The sequence below is a fragment of the Typopeltis vanoorti genome, chromosome 19, assembly GCF_054136105.1.
Source record: "Typopeltis vanoorti isolate ZY-2024b chromosome 19, IOZ_Tvanoo_1.0, whole genome shotgun sequence".
Lineage (NCBI taxonomy): Eukaryota > Metazoa > Arthropoda > Arachnida > Uropygi > Thelyphonidae > Typopeltis > Typopeltis vanoorti.
Window position 1 is genome coordinate 43,090,752 of NC_143567.1, and position 20,837 is coordinate 43,111,588.

General features: G+C 36.6%; 2 protein-coding genes across 3 annotated transcripts in view; one reads left to right on the forward strand and one right to left on the reverse strand.

The window, feature by feature from the left end:
- LOC150096044 (uncharacterized) overlaps positions 1–7,302 on the reverse strand; it is a 137,226-nt gene extending 129,924 nt beyond the window's left edge. The window contains exon 1 of the mRNA XM_090409160.1: positions 6,960–7,302. The gene's annotated coding sequence lies outside the window, so the exon portion shown is untranslated. The remainder of the gene's footprint in view (positions 1–6,959) is intronic.
- Positions 7,303–7,465: 163 nt separating this feature from the next.
- LOC150096045 (SH3 domain-binding glutamic acid-rich protein homolog) overlaps positions 7,466–20,837 on the forward strand; it is an 85,072-nt gene continuing 71,700 nt past the window's right edge. For both annotated transcript variants that reach the window (XM_090409467.1, XM_090409466.1), the window contains exon 1: positions 7,466–7,579. In XM_090409467.1, the coding sequence (XP_090265593.1) occupies positions 7,535–7,579 (45 nt within the window). In that variant the 5' untranslated portion in view covers positions 7,466–7,534. The remainder of the gene's footprint in view (positions 7,580–20,837) is intronic.

Here is a 20,837-nt window from a genome sequence, read left to right on the forward strand (position 1 = left end):
TATTTTCAGGCACAAACTTTGTTTGCTTACACTTGGATAAAGGATTAAACTAAATTTATTATTTTGTGAATGTTCCATTCAGAAAAGGTTACATGCTGAACTAAAAATTAGGAAATTATGACCAACTGAGGAGTATACTGAGTTCAGTGGAATGGGATTGGTTGCTGGATGGAAAGAATATTGTCAGTGCATGGGAAGTATTTAAATAATACTTAAATGATGCGATATCAGAACGTGTCCCAAGAGTTTGAAGAAGAAATAGAGTAGGAATCAAATGGATGTGTAATCTTATTAAGCAAGAGATTCGTAAGAAAAGGACGATGTGGAAGGAATACCGTTTGCATAAGGATGATGTTATAAACAGCAGGATAGAATAGTCACAACTGTTGTATGGAAAGCAAAGTTTGACTATGAAAAGAAACTGGCTCTGCATGCTAATGACAACCCACAAGAATTCTATCGATATGTTGCAAGTAAAAGAAAGAATGAATATGAAAGAACAACTCTTCTAAATCCAGATGGCATGGGGGTTATAGATACAGAAGAGGTTGCTCAGTTAATGCTCAGTTTCCATTTTGTTAAAAGCTATCAACCTGGTGAACACAACATTGAGCTCACTGTTACCTCTTCACTAGATGAAGAAACGCAGGTGTGTGTGAGGCCAAAGTATTAGAGCTGTTGCACAAACTGAATAAGAATTCAGCCAAAGGGACTGATGGAATATCAGCAATTGTGATAAAACAGTGTTCAGCTGGACTGGCCATTCCTTTGACCAGGATGTTTAATATGAGTCTCAGAACAGGGAAGATTCCACAGGAATGGCAGGAATGTATGGTAATTCCATTGCACAAGAGTGGTGCAAAGACCGATGTATCCAACTATCGACCAATTAGTATCTCAGGACTGGTGGTGAAGATTTTGGAAATTTTGGTTAGGGCTTGCATTCAGAAATGGGTTGACAGTGAATCTCTACTTTGCAATGAACAACATGGGTTTACCAAGGGAAGGTCATGTTTTAGCAACTTGCTCACATTCTATAATAATGTTACCATTGAACTAGACAAGGGGAATGGATATACCATGATACTTTTGGATTTTGCTAAGGATTTTGAGAGAATACAGCATAAATTGGAGAAAATGGGTTTGGATTATACAATATTAGCATGAATAAGAAGATGGCTGACTGACAGATATCAAAAAGTGGTATACAGAATATTTGAGTCTGCAAGGTTTAAGGCAACAAGTGGTGTACCACAAGGATCAGTGCTTGGTCCACTGTTATTCAATCTGTACATTAATGATATTGGGAAGGATTTAACGAGCGACATGCAGTTATTTGCTGATGATGCAAAGATAGGTAGGGTAATCAAGAATGCTGCTGATATGCAATCTTTGCAGAATGATTTGAATAGGCTGGAATTGTGGGCATGGGAAAATGGGTGTCAGTTCAATGTCAGTAAATGTAAAGTCATTCACTTCGGCATGATTAGATATCCAATGTCATATTATATTAGTGGGATTAAGCTAGCAGAAACTGATGAGACTAGGGATCTTGGAGTATTAATAGATAGGAAGTTGAAGTTTAGGGCCATGTGGCAAAAACTGCAAATACAACTCAAAAGATAATTGCAATGCTGAAACAAATGTTCACATGTAAAGATAAGGATGTCATTTTGCCTTTTTACAAGGCCTTGATAAGACCTCACTTGGACTATTGTGCACATGTCTGGTCTCCTGGTTTCTGTTGTGATTCTGATATAGTGGAGAGAGAGTGCAAAGGAGAGTGTTCAAAATTATATCAGAATTGTGGAATGCTGATTATGAAGACAGGTCGAGAATTTGTAGACTGCAGACACTAGCAAATGGAGAAAGATGGGTGATATGATTGAGACTTACAAACTTCTGAAAGGGTCTTACAGGATTCCAATTGATGGAATTTTTCAATTTATGGAGGGTGGGGAAAGGACGAGAGGGCATCCTTGGAAGCTGATAATGAAGGCCGTCAAGACTAGATTTTTCTCTCAGAGGGTGGTGCATGATTGGAATGGATTGCCATTGGATGTTGCGAGTGCAAAGCAGTGTGAACGAATTCAAGAATAAGTATGATTGCTGGTGTGTGTAGTATGTGGCCTCCATTGATGAGTCTCTGACTTCCTGGAGGTCTCTCTTAATAATAATAATAATAATAATAACTGTTGGTTTAACATGGTAAGGGATAAAGCTACACTTTAATCCTGCGGAGGTCGTGGTCGAAAAAACTGCAGTGTAAGTCGCGTGCATCTGAGAGATACATTCATTACTAGTGTGTGTGCTAAAATGTGATTAAAAAAGAAAAAAAAAAAACTGAAAATATCATATGATGGTTTATTTTCAGTAACAGTCTAGAAATTATTGAACAAAGAAACAAAGGAAGAAAAAAAACACAGCTAAATCAATACTATACTGACATCGCAGTTCGTGGTATCTCTCAGATACAATTTACTATCAAATTTCACTTTCGCATTCGACTCTTATCATTCTCATCATTGGACTTGAGTAATATTTGCTGAATCTCTTCAACATCTGATGGATTATTCAACTGATATATTTTTACAACCATTTTCAATGGTAAATAAAAAAAAAAAAAACTAAACCAATACTATACTGACATCAGAGTTTGCAGTATCGCTCAGATACAATTTATTGTCAAATATCACAAACCTTTACATAACACGTGTTTAATCAAACTGACAGTAAAAAACAGTGTGGAATAATCATTCACAACATATGGAAATACTTTTATTGGGATTATATTGATCAAGTGCATATAACAACAACTAAGTTATACCAACTAGTTTCACCAACTAAGTCTGTTGGCATCTGCAGGGTACATAACTGATGTATGGCACTAAATGATTATAGTTTGTAACAGTTTTTTACTTTTTAGTGCCGTACATCAGTTATGTACCCTGAAGATGCCAACAGACTTAGTTGGTGAAACTAGTTGGTATAACTTAGTTGTTGTTATATGCACGTGATCAATATAATCCCAATAAAAGTATTTCCAGAGCTTTTTGGTCAAGAAAATTAAACATTTTTTTAACATTCATAACATATGCACGCACAGCTAGTCATGACCTCCAAGATATGCACTGAATATGTATAAGAATATTTATATTAAACAATTTGCATGTATCTGTCAGATCAGCTGCAACCTCCATAGGGTTAAGATGAAAGCCTGAAATCTGTGTGTATTATACTACTATTACAAGTGGGCAAAATAATTCAAAAGATCATGTGGATGTCGAAAAGCATGCTAGCTTGGAGGAAGTTGTTATTATTACCTGACACTTCCAAGGATTTATTATAGGAGGACAGACTAATCCACTACACACAACTGACCACCTCTCCTGTTTAATCTTCCAACCACATACAATGCTATCTACAGCCCACCAACAGCAATAATATTTTATTTCTGTAAACCGCATGTGCTCTGTTGGCCAATTTGCATATATGCCGGATGAACAACCCTTTTACTTCTATATGAAATCAGCTAACTAGTCTTCACTTGAAAAAAGCTTATATAAAGATTCTTCTCATTGCAACTATGAGAAGGAAATTCAGGTCTTTTCCAATCACAGGGCATAATGTCTATTGTTCTTTAATTGCACTACAGAGAAACTTAATCTAGTATTAATTTTTATGGCTATTTTGTCTATTTTTTGTTTAGGAGTATCCTTTTTATGATGTCACTGGCTTTTTACTCAATTTAAAACATGGGTTTTAAATTTCACATACCTTGTGTCATACCTGCAATTCTCCTACATCTCTCTATCTCCACATTCCCCCCCCCCTTCCTTTCAGTCATACTTCAGTAATATCACCGGATGTCGCTCACTAAGATGACAGCCAGGAACATCCTACAAAGGTATGTCCAAAATTATTCTTTCCTTATATTCTTCATATATCTATATTTTTAAAACATCAGTAACACCTAAAAATTGAGTAAAACGCCAGTGTTATCATAAAAAGGATACTCCTAAACAAAAAATAGACAAAATAGCCATAAAAATTAATACTAGATTAAGTATTAATTTTTCTCTATCTTCACATTTCCACCCCCTCTTCCTTGACATCATAAAAAGGGGTATTCCTAAGCAAAAATAGGCAAAATTGCCACGAAAATTAATATTTATTTAGAGGAGTAACATGGAAGTTTTCGAAAAATAATATCTTATCCTAGTAGATACAAGTTGTTGGAGAAGCTTGTGAGAACTAGGATCCAGAGTTGGGTTGACGACAATGGTATAATCTTTGATGGACAGCATAGATCTGCTAAAGGGAGGTCATGTTTTTGTAATCTACTTACTTATTACAATAAAGTGACTGCTTCCTTGGACAGAGGAGAAGGATACACAGTAATATACTTGGATTTCGCAAAAACTTTTGATAGAATACCTCATGATAAGTTGACAGTTAAACTAGAGCAGATGGGGTTGGATATTAGATTAGTGCATTGGATTGGAGACTGGTTATCTCATAGGCATCAACGAGCTGTGTATGGGGGTGCGATATCCAGGAAAAGGAAAGTCACTAGTGGAGTACCTCAGGGGTCTGTTTTAGGGCCATTACTATTTAACTTGTATATTAATGATATTGGCGAAGATTTGGATGGAGATATTTAGTTGTTTGCAGATGATGCAAAGTTGGGACGAACCATAAAGAGTAGTGAAGATGTTATGGCCTTGCAAGAAGACTTGAATAAATTGAGTGATTGGGCAAGCAAATGGGGATGCGAGTTCAATGTTGCAAAATGTAAGGTTTTAAAATTTGGAAAACAAAGATGGATGCAAAATTTATGCTTGGTGAGAAGATATTGTTAGAAGTAGAGGAAATAAGAGATCTGGGGGGTGATAGTGGAAAATTTTTATCCACTATCACCCCCAAAATTTTTCCCTAAAATTTAGGGGACACATCGCCAAAATTGTGAAGACAACACAAAGACTTCTGGGAATGATGCGGAGGACACTGACATGTAGAAGTAGGGAGATTCTTGTTCCACTGTATAAGGTAAGGCTCTGATTAGGCCACACATGGACTATTGTGCCCAGATTTGGTCACCGGGTTTTCAGAAAGATGAGGAGATGTTGGAAAGGGTCCAAAGGCGACTGACTAAGGTAGTTTCTGACCTCTGGAATGTTGAGTATGAGGAAAGATTGAGAAGATGTAATTTGCAGAGTCTGGTGGAGAGAAGGAAGAGGGGAGATATGATAGAGATCTACAAGTTGGTAAGGGGTTGTTATAAGATCAATGGTGGAGAAGTTCTACAGAGAATAGTGGGAGATCAGGGGAGAACCAGAGGTCATCCCTGGAAACTGTATAAAGAGGGTGTGAGTAGGGGAGTGAGAGGCAGGTTTTTTCGTGCAGAGTTGTGAATGATTGGAATGCCTTGCCTGAGAGTGTGGTGTCTGCAAGGAGTTTGAGTATGTTTAAGACACGGTATGATGTGTGTGATAAAAGGACCTCCCAGATGAGTCTTTGACTCCATGAGGTCTTGTTTAATAATAATAATATGACAATATCTTGACCTGTGCTCATGTGGTTACTTACGGATGAAGAGATAATGGAAAGGATCTGAAATCAATGACCAAGATGGTGTTTAACTCAAATGCTTCCTATGATTGACATAGGAGTTTTATAGAACAAATGCTTGGGAAATTTTTCAATGCAGATTGGGCCAGCCTGGCTGGCCGAGTGGATAGCGTATCTGCTCTCCAGCAGAAGGGTTGCGGGTTTGAATACTGCCGTGGGCACGGATGTTTGTGATTGTCTGTGGAAAAATTAGTGGTGGTGGTCGCCCATAGATGGCACTGGTGTAGTCACAGTCAGTTGGTGGATTGAGTGTTGGAGACGGAGTTGTAGAGCAGGTGCCCTCCCTCGATGAGTCTTTGGACTCCTTGGAGGTGTCAAATAATAATAGATTAGATGAGGAAAAAAATTTGGAGAATGCTAAAGATACCAAGCTATTTTAAACCTGGTTTTACTCCATTTCCCAAGCAAGCAAACTGACAAACAAGTCAAGTTTGCACCTGCGAGTGTTGCAAGTCTAGCTGACCCTGCACGTAGTGCAAGACCAAGGCAACTCATGGTAAAAGTAGAATAAGCTCTGATCACTAATCTTAATATTTACCCATAATGCAAAGCACATCTCCTGGAGGAGATGTATAATGCTTTGTATTAAAGGCAAGGGGCCACTACCCAGACTGGTTTCGACCTTTATTGAGGTCTCATCAGTGGGAGCCAGGCTAGAAATACCAAGATTTTAGTAATACAAAGCTTATAAGTATTTTACCAGAACAAGTTACCATAAGGTGTTTTAACCTTATTAAATAAATAAATAAATAAATTGCACTACGTGCAGGGTGAGCTAGACTTGCAACACTTGCAGGCGTAAACTTGACTTGTTTGCTTACTTGGGAAATGGAGTAAAACCAGGTTTAAAATAGCTTGGTATCTTTAACATTTATTATACCCAAGGTAAAATACTTTCCAAAATCTGGAGAATGTTGACTAAAACTACAATTAGCTAGGATGTCAAGGCTAGTGTTTTTTTTTTTTTTCCCTCCTCCCTGGAGAGTGAGTGAGCGAATAAATGAATGGAATGGCTGCCAAAGTAGTTGTAAGTGAAGTGCTAGTGAATTTGTTTATGGATACCACACAGTGCCTATACTGTGTGAATAACAGTTAGTGTGGCCCTCCTACAACAGCTACTGGAACTCCATAAAGGTGTCTGTTGATAAGATATCCAAATTTTTAACTTTTGTACTTTCTACGAATATGCTATTAACTGACAACAAAACTTCTCTCTCTCTATGTCCAGTGATCTGCTTGGAGTTTCTCTATTTCCCCACATGACTACACTATATACGTATATCTTAGAATACATGTTAATGGTAATAATAGTAAATGATAAAACTTACCATATTATGCAAATCCATTCGTATATGTTTATATTTAAATGTCATGAAGCCTAATTAGTATCCAAAGAAAATGTAATCTGAATACATTCAGACAGCACATTCATATTTTAATGATTACTGCATAAAATCAACTGAATATATGAAAGCTAAGAATTACATTCTTTTACTGGCTTCGACCTTTATTAGCCCTTATATCTTCCAACTGCTGACTTGTAGGTTAATAAATGAATGGTAACCTACATATAAATAAAATTCAATGGCTAAGCATATTTACAATATCGTTAAGGTAACAATCACGAATGTAATTTCCCATTTCATAAAACAAAGCATTCGTACACATATCATAAACAAACCGCAGCCGCATGGAATCTATTTAACTTTAGTTTATAGGTAGCGCTAACTTTATGGTTATGACGTCACTGAAATGTTGTCGATCATGATGGTTGCAGAGGGCGTTGCCTAAACCTGACCCTTATGATACGTAATCCAAACATTGGGCGATAGGACCAAGGTGGATCGGTCTAGTAGCTTCTTCCGTAAGTTGAGAAGTATTTAAAGAGACTCGAATCAGAAGTATGGCAATCAAAGTATATATCTCCGGCATTTGTGGAAGCCAAGAAGTAAGTTTCATCTAATTTGAATGATCTTAAAGATTAAAAGCTTCGATTTCAAGAGGGTATTTTTTCGGTGTGTGCTCACGATGCTGAAGCTCCGAATATGCAGCTTAATTTGGAGTTTCAAAAGACATTTTAGCATAATTTAATCACATATTTTTGTCTAGAAACTTTTGTATTTGTAACCTAAAGTTATTAAAAACCTACGATTATGAATCGCTCTGCTTCATTTTACATAAAGCGATATTACTATGTAAGAAGCATTAGTATTAAAACTTCACATGAATTAACTACCTTAAGACTGTTGTACTAGTTAAAACAGTAGTCTAATTTTCATTATCACAACACTGTTGAAACATAATTCAGAAACATGAATAAAATTTTGGGAAATTTTCCATTAATAATTCATACTAATACTTCAGCAAACTCATTTAAAGTGTGACAAATGTGTGTGGATGCGTCACGTAATAATATATTTTGTTATATATAATATTGTGTATTTTATTTCTTGAACTGTATATTGAAGCATTCGGTCAAGTAAACTTAAAAAAAAAAAAAAAAAAGCGAGCTAGAAGCTGTGGAGGACCACTTATAATGGAAATACAGAAAAGTAAAAAATGAACATATGAATTGGTGCGAGTTAGGTGATGGAAAAGTCGGTGACAGTGAATGGTCTTTATGGTGGGATGTAAATGTTTTATACAGACTGAAAACCTAGTATTATATAAGTGTTTGAAAATAAATATGACAGTCTTCAAATCACCATTATTTCGAATTTTGTATAACAAAATTTTAATAGATAAATAAAACTGCATGTATTTTTTTTTTTTTAACTTCCTTTCATTCATACCCTTTGCAGTTTTGAACATGTCTTGCCGAACCTGAGAATCCAGTTTAAAAGTACCTCGGGCATGATCAAGCACTTTTGTGAAACACTGCCTGAGATTTTTCAGATACTTAATGTAATTTTCGTAGTCTGTTGGTTTTATATCATGTATGTGGAGGGATGAATCTGATTATACACTGCTTCATTAATATTGTTATTGTGGAAAATAATCGTAGTGTTATAAAGTATTAAAAAATAAATGTTTAAAACTGAAACCAAAGTTTTGCAAATGTTTAAGAATATATTTTTAAGTATTATCAAGGAAGTAGAAATTTGCAAGTAAATTGCATTCTGTATTAATATACTGTAATATTATTACCCAAATACTACATATTAAAATTATTATGGTGAAGTGCTATTTTTCTTCCTTTAAATAGAATGTCTGCATTTTCTTAATGAACATATCGACATAATTCTGAACTGGAATAAATCTACATTTAATAATCCTCAAGATAGTAATATATGCCTTCTTTTCCAGTAGTAATGTGATAAATATACTTACTTTTAGGTGAACAGTATTCATGTTAGTGACAGGGAAAATCATCTATGATTGGTAATATGGAGAGATCAGCAAATATTTCATAATTTTTGTCATGTTAAAGACTACATATGCACATAAAATTGACAAGAAATTATATCCTTGGCATCTTTAATTTATAGTATAACCAAGTGATAAAACTTTCAACAATACGTATATACAGTTTTTTCATTGCACGATTCTTGTTATTTGGCATCTGTAAGGATAAAATTAATCTTGAAATTAACTCTTTAAATATACCATAATGGAAAGAATTGTGTGCTTTGGGGAATGTTCTTTCCATTGTAGCAGATACTTAAAACAACTTGCAGAGTCCACTGTTCTCAGTAATATGAGAGCATGGTACTGTCTGTGTGTGGATACTGTTAATGTGATAGGCCTCTCTCAAATTGGAACTAATTATGGAAGGCAAAACCCTCATTTTTACTTTCTTTTTACTTTGTACTGAAGAAAGATGCCACCTTCAGTACAAAGCTAAGCAAACAATAACTGACTTCCAAAAGGTGCCACCTAAGTAGCTAATGTAAGATAACTAAAAACAGTCATTAAATTCCCTAACTTATTAAATAAAATAATTAAAATATACAATTAAAAAAATTAGGAAACATTAGCTGATTTAAAAAGTACCATTTTCCACAAAGGGGGATAGATGTGGACCATCGGATCTGTTTAAGTTAGGAGAGAAGTAAAATTTCACATTTCTTTATAAAGCATTCCATGAGAAAGACTTTTGTTAAGGACTCATCTTGTTACAATGAACTCTGTCTAATGTTGATAGCATGCTCTGCATGTCCAAACTATTCAGGTTCAAGGTATTGAATATATAAGACTGTGTTCTAGCCAAATAAAAGCAGATCTTCCTGTTCGTCCGAAATAAGATAACCCACAAGAGCAAGGAATCTGATAGATGTCTGGATAATTGAGAGGTGGAAGTTTGTCCTTTGGAGAAGTGAGAAAGGTGGAGATTTTTCTAATGAGGCAAAAGGTGACAAAAATATTTAGTGGTTTTAAAACTTTCACTCTCCATTCCATTAATTAATGCCTTGCACAAAAGGGATAGGAATAAGTTATTTCTTCTGTATTTGAAGAGATAGAGATACCAAAACTGCTCAAAGCTCTTTTGACGAATTCTTATAACCATTAGATAAAGAAGTGAGAATAATATGTTGTAATTCTTTCTGTAATAGTTCATTTGAAGAACACAAGGAGTGGGACCAATGAACCAGTGTTTTAATAGTTCCAGCCTTTTGACTGGGATAGTGATGAGTTTCAGCATAGATATGACCTGTATGAGTCTTTTTCCTAAAAACTGAGAAATGTAAATTACAATCTAATTGACAAAGAATTAAGATCTAAAATGGCTGTTTTACTACTTCTAGGGTGAATTGGATGAGGTGCATTTAATTTAGAGAGAAACTGTTGTAATTCATAACAAGAGGCATTCTAGATAGCAAAAATTTCATCTACATATCTGAACCAGTGAGTAGGTCTAGGTGAAATGTCGAAGATATGCTGTTCCAAGTGCTCCATAAAGAAGTTGGCGGCAATAGCAAGAATTTTGTTGTAATTTTATTATAACAAAACTTCGATTTGTTGATGTCGCTTGTTTTTGAAGGAAAAATAACCAGAATGTATTACAAAGTCAAATATTTTAACAATGTCTGAAGGAAATTCTTGTAATTCAATGCTGTCAGATAAAGGAACATTAGTAAATAATGAAACATCTAAACTAATATCTGAAGTGCTTAAATGAAGATCCAAAATTTTATTTTTGAAATTCAAAGTATTTCTTATATAAGTAGCAGTTCTTCTAGTTGAAGTGAGTAAATTTGAAAAAAATTTTGAAATTTTATAAGTAGGACATCCCATACAGTCTACAAATGGCAGAATACCTTGTTTATGAATTTTGGGGGGACCATACAATCTAGGTGGATGACCAAAGAAGGTTTTTTTTAATCTTCATTCCATGTAGATACATTACATTGATAAGAGAATTAAGTGTGCTTAACTACCAGTAGGATCCGATGTGAGGGGCCTGTAAGTTGAATAAACTCAGATTAATAGACATTGTTCACTCATATTTCCTTCTGTCTTGAATAACAACAGCCTTTCCCATGTCAGCTTTTGTAATAATTAAATTATTATTCAGAGTAAGAGAGATTAGGATGTGGAGGCTTGGCATTAAAAAGAATTTTTGCACATTTGAAATGTGTCCTGTTAGCTGTTTTTTTTTTTTGAGATAAGGATTGAATACCTCTGTCTATGCTATGGAAAAAAAAATCCATAAGGGGTACCTTATTCAGAGCAATAGCGAAATTATATTCTTTTGATAAAACGATGTTCATTCTCTGTTAGTGGACAGCCAGAAACAATGATGACTAGTCTACTCGTATCACAGACATTAGTACTGGTTCTAAAGTGGCTGGCCAGTGAATCAAATTTATCATGAAGCATTAAAAACCTTAGTTTAGATGTTGTTTCATTATTTACTAATTTCCTTTATCTGGCAGCATTGCATTACTACAACAATATTCCTTCAGACATTGTTAAAATATTTGATTTTGTAATATATATTCTGGTTATTTTTCCTTTAAAAACGAGTTATCAACAAATCAGAGGAACAGTAATGGGAAATCCTATTTCTCCTTCTATCGCTAACTTGTTTATGGAGCACTTTGAACAAGGTATTTTCAACATATTTTCACCTGGACCTACTCACTGGTTCAGATATGTATATGACATTTTTGCTATCTAGAATGGCTCTTCTTATGAATTACAACCGTTTCTCTTTAAATTAAATGCACTTCATCCAATTCACCCTAGAAGTAAATAAGCAGTTAGCCATTTTAGATCTTTTAATTCTTCATCAACCAGATTGTAACTTGCATTTCTCAGTTGTTAGGAAGAAGACTCATACAGACCATTATATCCATGCTAAATCTCATCACCATCCCCGTCAAAAGACTAGAACTATTTTAACTGGTTCATTTGTCATCACGCTTTCCCGTTGTTCAACCAAGCAAAAGAACTCCCCAGTGTCAACCATGTAACCACCTCTCAACAGTTTAAAAGTCTTAATCATATCACCTCTTCTATCCACCAAACTCTGCAGTCCACATTCCCTCGGCCAATCCTCATAACTAACATTGTACGGTCCTGAAACCATCTTTGTTATCTGCCTTTGTACCCTTTCCACAGTTAATTTACCCCCCTTCAAATCCTGGGGACCAAATCTGAGAACAATAGTCTAAATGTAGTCCGATCAGGGTCTTATACAAACGGAATGATAACTCTTTTATCTCTGCAGGTCAGCATCCTTCTCGTTATTGCAGCAATCCTCTGTGTTACCTTCACCACCTTTGCAATATGTCTCCTGAATTTCGGGTTTCTACCAATCATCAATCCCAGATCTCTTGTCTCCCCCTACTTCCTCCGGTATAGCTCCTCCAATAGAGTATGCAGCGTCTCATCGATGTGTCTCAAATCTTACATTTTGCTGCATTAAACTGACATCCCCATTCATTTGCCCATCTGTCTAGCTTATTCAAATCCTCTTTCAGGGCTACCACATCTGCACTATTACTAATAACTCTTCCCAGCTTCATATCATCTGCAAACAACTGAATACCCCCCCCTGCAATCCACTGACAATGTCATTGATATAAAGGTTAAACAATATAGGTCCCAGTACTGAGCCCTATGGAATCCCACTTGTAACTCTCTGCTTACTTGAAACTGCTCCACCATACACAACTCTCTGATACTATCAGACAGCCAATCCTGAATCCAGTTGACCAACCTGACATCCAAACCCATGTGCTGCAACGTAGATATCAGCTTATGTGGCACCCTGTCAAATGCCTTTGCTAAAGCCAAGAAAATGGCAGTATATGCCTTTCCCTCATCTACTGCTCTTGTAACTTTATTATAAAAGGCTAGCATATTACTAAAACATGCGTGCCCCTTCACAAATCCATGTTGACACTCATAGATAACATTACCCTCATCTGCCCAATGCTGTATATGGTCTGTAACTAATTTCTCCAAGATCTTAACAACTACTGATGACACACAAAATGGCCTATAATTAGACACTTCCAGTCTGCAACTGCCCTTATGCAATGGCACTTTCTTACCTTCCTTCAATTCCCTGGACAACTTTCCCGTAGCCAGACTTTCATTGAAATGCCAGGTCAAAGGAGTTGTCGGTTCTTTAGCACATTCTCTCAAAACTCATGGTGAAATACCATCCAGTCCCAAAGTACTCAGTATTTGGAACACGCTCTCCTCCTGCACCTCGAACCTGCCCTATCCCTCTAGTATTAAAATTTACTCCTCCAGGATGAAATATATCAATAAAGTGTTCATTGAACAATTCCATTATGTCCTCTGCATCAGTCACTGTATTTCCATTTTTATCCCACAATGTCATTCTTCCACAATTATTTCTTCTCCTACTGGCCACATAGCTAAAAAATTCCCTAGGATATTCTTTGGATCTTAAGACCAATTTCTTCTCATATTCCAGTTTTGCTTTCCTTATCATACTAGTCACTCTCCTGGCCTGTGTCTTATATATTCTTCATGCATCTGCTCTTCACCTGTCTTCTTATCTCTTCCATAGCCTCTTTTTCACATGCAGTTCCTGCTTAATATTGTTTGTCATCCACTTTACACCAGATTGTGTCCTCTTCACTTGTTGAATATAGCTTACTATTACTGCTAACAAATATTCCTTCACAATTTCCCAAGCACTAATGATATCCTGGCATTCCAATTCCTCCCTCCATGAAACTTCCCCAAGTTGATGTCTAAGACTGTTATTATCACCTACCTTATAATCCACATATGTTCCCGTCTCTTTGATACTCCTGCATGTCTATTCATCTTCCAAGTCAAAACCACATGGTCACTCTCCAACTGGTGAGAGAGATGTCATCTCAGTTATTATCAACTCTTCTGATGTTATGACCAAATCCAAAAAAACTCTTGTTCCCTCTATTACATATTGTCTAAGACGTTTGTCCCTCAAGAATTCTAGAAATTTCCCTTCCTATCCTGCCAAAAAATGCTGTACCCTGTTACTTCAATTCCTGATGGAATTGAAGTAACAGTGTACAGTTTTTTTTTTGAAGTTTTTTCCCACTTGGTTAGACTATAATAAATTTAGTTTAATCCTTTAAGTGTAAGCAAACCAAGTTTGCACCTGAAGTAGCTTCAGGACTGAGGCAACTTGTGGTAAAGGTGGACCCAGCTCTCATCACTACTTGTCTTAGTATCTCCCATAATGCAAAGCACATCTTTGCAGACATGTATAATGATATGCATTAAGGGAAGGGCCACTACCCAGACTGGTTTTGACCCTTATTGAGGTCTCTTCAGTGGGAACCAGACCCAGAGGTGGTGATACTAAGGTGGTAGCAATGGAGCAGTGACGTAACGAGGGTATGAAGCGCCTGTGGCAAGTGTCCAACTTGCATCTCCCTAACCCAGAAATAACAGAAATGTTATACGTTTTACACCTGTGGGAGGCACCTCTTTCGCCACGCCCTCGTTACGGCACTGCAATGAAGAGGTCATTTACCTATAAGAGTTGTCAAAAGGTGTCTCACCTTATTATTAAATTACTCTGGATTTAGAGAAAGATGTTGGAAGTTTTTTTCTACCTGGTGTTAGACTGTAATAAATTTAGTTTAATCCTTTATCCAAGTGTAATCAAACCAAGTTTGCGCACACTTGGATAAAGGATTAAACTAAATTTATTCTATTCCAGTTATTATATCCTCTTCTGTCAACCATATCTCAGTGATCCCAATAATCTTTGTCCAGACTGATGCTATCAGCCACCAATTCCTCTCCTTTATTTCGGATGCTTTGCATTAGTATAAAACATAAAAATGCCACTGTTTCTATACCCAGCATTATCCCCTCTAGACTCCACTGGGCTCAGCGTTACCTGATGTTGTCCCCCTTCTCCCAAGTACCCATTCACATGAGGCCACCCCTGCTACCATCCACCTTGGGACTTCTAGTTTCCCTGCATTGACACACCGACTCGTTCAAAACAGTAATCTCTCTCTCTCTCTCCAGATGCCTGCATCCTTCCTCATGCAAGCAGTCTCTCCATACAATTCCTCTGTCCTCAAACGTCCTCCAAGAATCCACATATTCCAATCCTCTCTTCTGACACATTCTAGCTATTATGTTATTCACTATTACTGCTCTTCTGCTCAGCTCACCACTATCATACCTAGGCAACACACACACTATCTTTCCTCTCTGCGTCTTCTTTCGTACAACTTCAAGAAAGAATCTCATATCTCTCGTTGCCCAATTTACATTACCTTTCAAGTCATTTGTTCCTACCATCGCAATCATCTCATCCACCCTTTCACCCCTCTTAATTGCCACAGCCACACTTTCTATTGTTTCTTCAGGCAAACACTCCTCATGGCTCCACTTTTTTTATAATATTTACAATAAACTTCAATAATGAGACACTGTGGGATCCTATATCAATAAACCAGTTACAAACTACTCTAAAAAGTTGTAAAAGACCGGTTGCTGACCTGGTTTGTCGAGTGGTCCGCATATCCGCTCCATCCAAAAGGCTGCGGGTTCGAATCCCACCATGGCCATGGATGTTTGTGTTTGTCGGTGAAAATAAAAGTGCTGGTGATGGGTGGTAGATGGCATTGGTGTAGATGATGATGATGGTAGTTGCGGTTTGTTGTAGTTGGTGGATTGAGTATGGAGACAGAGTTGTAGAGTAGGTGCCCTCCCTTGATGAGTCCTTGGACTCCTTGTTGGTGTTATGTAATAATAATAATAAAAACTATAAAACACCAGGTGAAGTTGGGTTGAATACTGAATTAATCAAATATGTAGGCCCAAACCTCAAAACCTGTTTCCTTAAACTAATAAATAAAATATGGAATGCTGAACCACCATCAAAAGACTGACAGAAGGCAATAGTTATTCCTATACACAAGAAAGGCAACATGTTATTAATAACTGAGAATTATAGAGGAATTAGTCTCCTAAACTCTGGATACAAAATTTATAGTAAAATTCTGAAAAATTAACTGTCCCAGTTCTGGGAAGATAAGATAAAAGAGCAGAACGGATTCAGGAGAGGCTATTTTTGTGCAGATGGATACTTTACCTTGGAAATTTATTTTTGGAAAAGCATAAAGAATACAATGTAGAAACCTATATTGATTATTCTAAGGCATTTAACAGAGTTAACAGCAATAAATTTTTTGAGATATTAATAAATGATAATTCCTCATCACCTAATTAAAGCGATCCATGATACATATATAGACAGCATGATTGCAGTAAAAGTTGATGGAAAAATCTCTGATTAGGAACCTATAAACAGGGCCGTCGCCTGATTAGATTGTGTCCTGAGGCAAAGAATTAAATATCGTCCCTGATGGATTATAAGACACAATATAAGAAAACCTCCAATTGCCATTTTGTTTTTATTACAAGACAAACATTAATGCAAAACAATTGCATAATAATATTAATTAAATGTTTGCTCTTTTGGGATATCACACAATAAAACTCTTTACAAGCTCTTCTAAATTTAAATTATAAGTTTCATTAAGGAAATACCATGAGTAGACATTACTATCATAATAACAGAATTAATTCGCATCAATTATTCTTTATTCATAGAATTTTCACCTGAGTATCACAGGCATCATCAGTACCTCACTAAGTTATTGTTCAATTAGCCACAAGGCTAATTAAACAATAACTGTTATATTCACAAAGTGCCACCTAAGTAGCTAAGGTTAAATTTAATTATTTTTTTTAATTATTCAATTGTAATAATTAAAAAAAAAATTTTATATAATTAAGTATATGCGTATACAATTATGTTAGAAACTGCTTTATAAAGTACTATCTCCCACAAAGGGAAAGACATAGACCATTGGATCTGTTTAGGTTAGGGGAGTGAAGTAATGTTCCACATGTTTCTTTGTATAGACATTCCATTAGGAACCGACTTTTGTCTTATTTCCACTTAACTCTATGTCTGATGTTGGTGGCATGTTCTGCAATTCCAGACTGTTTGGGTTCAAGGTATTGGATATACGACTGGTGTTCTTCTAACCAGACCTGAGCAGATCTTCCTGTTTGTCCGAAATATGATAACCCACATGAGCAGGGAATCTGGTAGACACCTGGATAGCTGAGATGTGGGAGCTTGTCCTTTGGAGACATTAAAAATGTGGAGATTTTTCTGACAGGTCGAAAAGCCACACAGATATTTAGTGGTTTTAGCACCTTAGCTATGTGTTCACTAACCCCTTGTACATAGGGGATAGGTATACGTGTAGGTTCTGTACTTGAAGAGGATACTGGAGCACTTCTACTTAAAGCTCTTTTTATGAAGGACTTCTTATAGCCATTGGATATGAAGGAGGAATTAATATACTGTAATTCTTTTTGTAAAAGTTCTTCTGAAGAACAAAAGGAGTGGGCTATATGAACTAGTGTTTTTATAGTACCTGCCTTTTGACTGGGATGGTGATGTAGGTCTGGGTGTAATGTTGTTAAAGATACGCTGTTTGAAATGCTCCATGAAGTAGTTGGCAATAGCAGGAGATATTGGATTACCCATTGCTGTCCCTTCGATGTGTTGGTATAACTGGTTTTTGAAGGAAAAATAACCTTTTATTACAAATTCAAATAATTTGACAATGTCTGGAGGAAATTCTTAGCGTGGTAATTCTATGCTGTGTGCCAGCGAAACAACATCTAGACTAATCATAATCTCCGAATCGTCTAGATGCAGATCGGAAATTTTATTTCTGAAGTCTACAGAATTTTTTATATATGTAGCAGTTCTAGTTGAAGTGAGTAAATTTGACAGAAATTTTGATATTTTGTAAGTGGGACAACCTATACAGTCTACAACTGGTCTTAGTGGAATTCCTGGCTTATGTACTTTTGGAAGACCACATAATCTCGGCGTGCATCCAAAGGAGGTCTTTAGTGTTTTCTTTTTATCTTCATCCCATATCAATATTTTTTCTATAAGGGCATTAAGGTTTTTATTTGATTACCGGTAGGATCTGAATTGATGAGCCTGTAAGTTGAATAGTCGCAGAGTAACAGTGATATTTTTCTCTTGTATTCTCTTCTGTCTTGGATGACTACAACCTTCCCTTTTGTCAGCTTTTGCAATAATTAGGTTCTTGTTATTTTTTAGCAATTTCAGTGCTTTTTGTCCAGCATACAATAGGTTCGGCCGCGGAGGCTTGGCGTTAAAAAGAATTTTTGCACACTTGAATCTTGTCCTGTTAGCTGTTTTTTTGGGATAAGGATCGAATACCTCTGTCTATACTATGGAAAAAAGTCTATTATATATTATGGGTACTTTATTTGGAGCAACCGTAAATTTATGCCCTTTAGACAGAATGAAATGTTCACTGTCTGTCGGTGGGCTGCCTGATACATTGATCACTACTCTATCTGTATCAATGACAATATTACTAGATTTGGGGTGGCTCCCCTGTGAATCAAACTTAAATTTATAAGATATGTCCGCCTGTATCGATATAGTTGCTAGACCAACCAATCTTTCTTGGGTCATTGCTGTTTGCAAATAATTTTTAATCAGCTTAAGCTTGGAAAAACTTCTTTCCGCACTTGCTACGCTAATGATGGCGCCTACCACAATATGGCTGAACGACCGCTCTTATTAGGCTGTGCCGTGAGGCAGGCCACCTCTATGCTACACCCTGTCAATGGTACTGGGAGAAAGGCTGTGGCCTATCACCCATTCTCTTCTCAATCTATATGAATTCTATAGTAAGACATTGGAGACTCACAGTACATGATTATATCCCAATTAACAAATGCACTAACATAGGTACGATACTGTTTGTAGATGATCAGGCTATACTTATAGCCTCTGAAACTGATCTGCAATACTCTATTCATCATCTTAATCTAATAATAAAAAATTTAATATCGAAATTTCAAAAGAGAATAAACTTTGACTCTTTCAAATACCTTGGATATTACGAACTTACAGAGAAGAAAAATACATAGAAATGAAAATACAAATTTCAGTAGCGCTCTAAATATTATAAATCATGTTTTTAAACCATCAAAGGTACAAAAATATACTCGGATTAGAGCTTATAAAACATTGACAAGGCCAATGCTGACTTATGGACGATCAGAAAAGGAGATGAGAGAAGAATAACTGCAGCAGAAATGAGATTTATGAGGAGAATTGCAGGATACAGCTTTTTAGATCATTAAAGAAATCATGGAAGAAATGAATGAACAACCAATAATAGAATATATTCACAACTGTAAATGGAAACAACACATTAGAAGAATGGACAATAGTAGAATCACCAAACAAATCCTTGACTATAAACCCATGGGGAAAGAGATCAGTTGGAAGATAATATAAAAGATGGAATGAGATCGTAACAGTCCCTGAGGCCTTATACAAGATAGGAAATTATTATTCAGGCCTCCATGGAATCAAGACTCATCGAGGGGAGGTTCCCCCGCCTAAGAAACACAAAGTCTATCATACCACTCCTTAAACTCATTGACCGTTCTCACTCTCGCCACTCCATCAGGCAATGCATTCCACGGTTCAACAACCCTCCACGCAAAGAAACCACTCCTCACCCTCTTGCTCACAGTTTCCTTTCGTAACTTCCAGGGATGGCCTCTTGTCATCACTCCTTCCCACTGTTCAACCAAGCGAAAGAACTCCCCAGTATCAACCCTGTAACCAACTCCCAACAGTTTAAAAGTCTCAATCATATCACCTCTCCTTCTTCTATCCACCAAACTCTGCAGTCCACATTCCCTCAGCCGATCCTCATAACTAACATTATACAGTCCTGAAACCATCTTTGTCATCTGTCTTTGTATCCTTTCGACAGTTAATTTATCCCCTTCAAATCCTGGGGACCAAATCTGAGAACAATAGTCCAAGTGTGGTCTGATCAAAGACTTATACAATGGAATGATAACCCTCTTATCTTTGCAAGTCAGTGTCCTTCTCATAATTGCAGTAATCCTCTGTGTTACCTTCATCACTTGTCTCTCCTACTTCCTCCAGTATAACTCCTCCCATAGAGTATGCAGCATCCCATCGATGTTTCCCAAACCTCAAGACCTTACATTTTGCTGTATTAAACTGGCATCCCCATTCATTTGCCCATCTATCTAGCTTATTCAAATCCTCTGCAGGGCTACCACATCTGCACTATTACTGATAATCCTTCCCAGCTTTGCATCATCTGCAAACAACTGAATATCCCCTTGCAAACCACTGGCAATGTCATTGATATAAAGGTTAAACAATATAGGTTCTAGTACTGAGCCCTGTGGGACCCCACTTGTAACCCTCTGTCTCCTTGAAACTGCTCCACCATACATAACTCTCTGATACCTATCAGATAGCCAATCCTGAATCCAGTTGACCAATCTGACATCCAGACCCATGTGCTGCAACTTAAATATCAGCTTATCATGTGGCACCCTGTCAAATGCCTTTGCTAAAGCCAAGAAAATTGCAGTATATGCCTTTCCCTCATCTAATGTTCTTTTAACTTTATTATAAAAGGCTAGCATATTGCTAAAACAAGAGCACCCTTTCACAAATCCATGTGACTCTCACAGATAATATTACCCTCATCTGCCCAATGCTGTATATGGTCCCTCACTACTTTCTCCAAGATCTTAACTACTACTGATGACACACAAACTGGTCTCTAATTAGACACTTCCAGTCTGCTACCGCCCTTATGCAATAGCACTATCTTACCTTCCTTCCATTCCCTGGG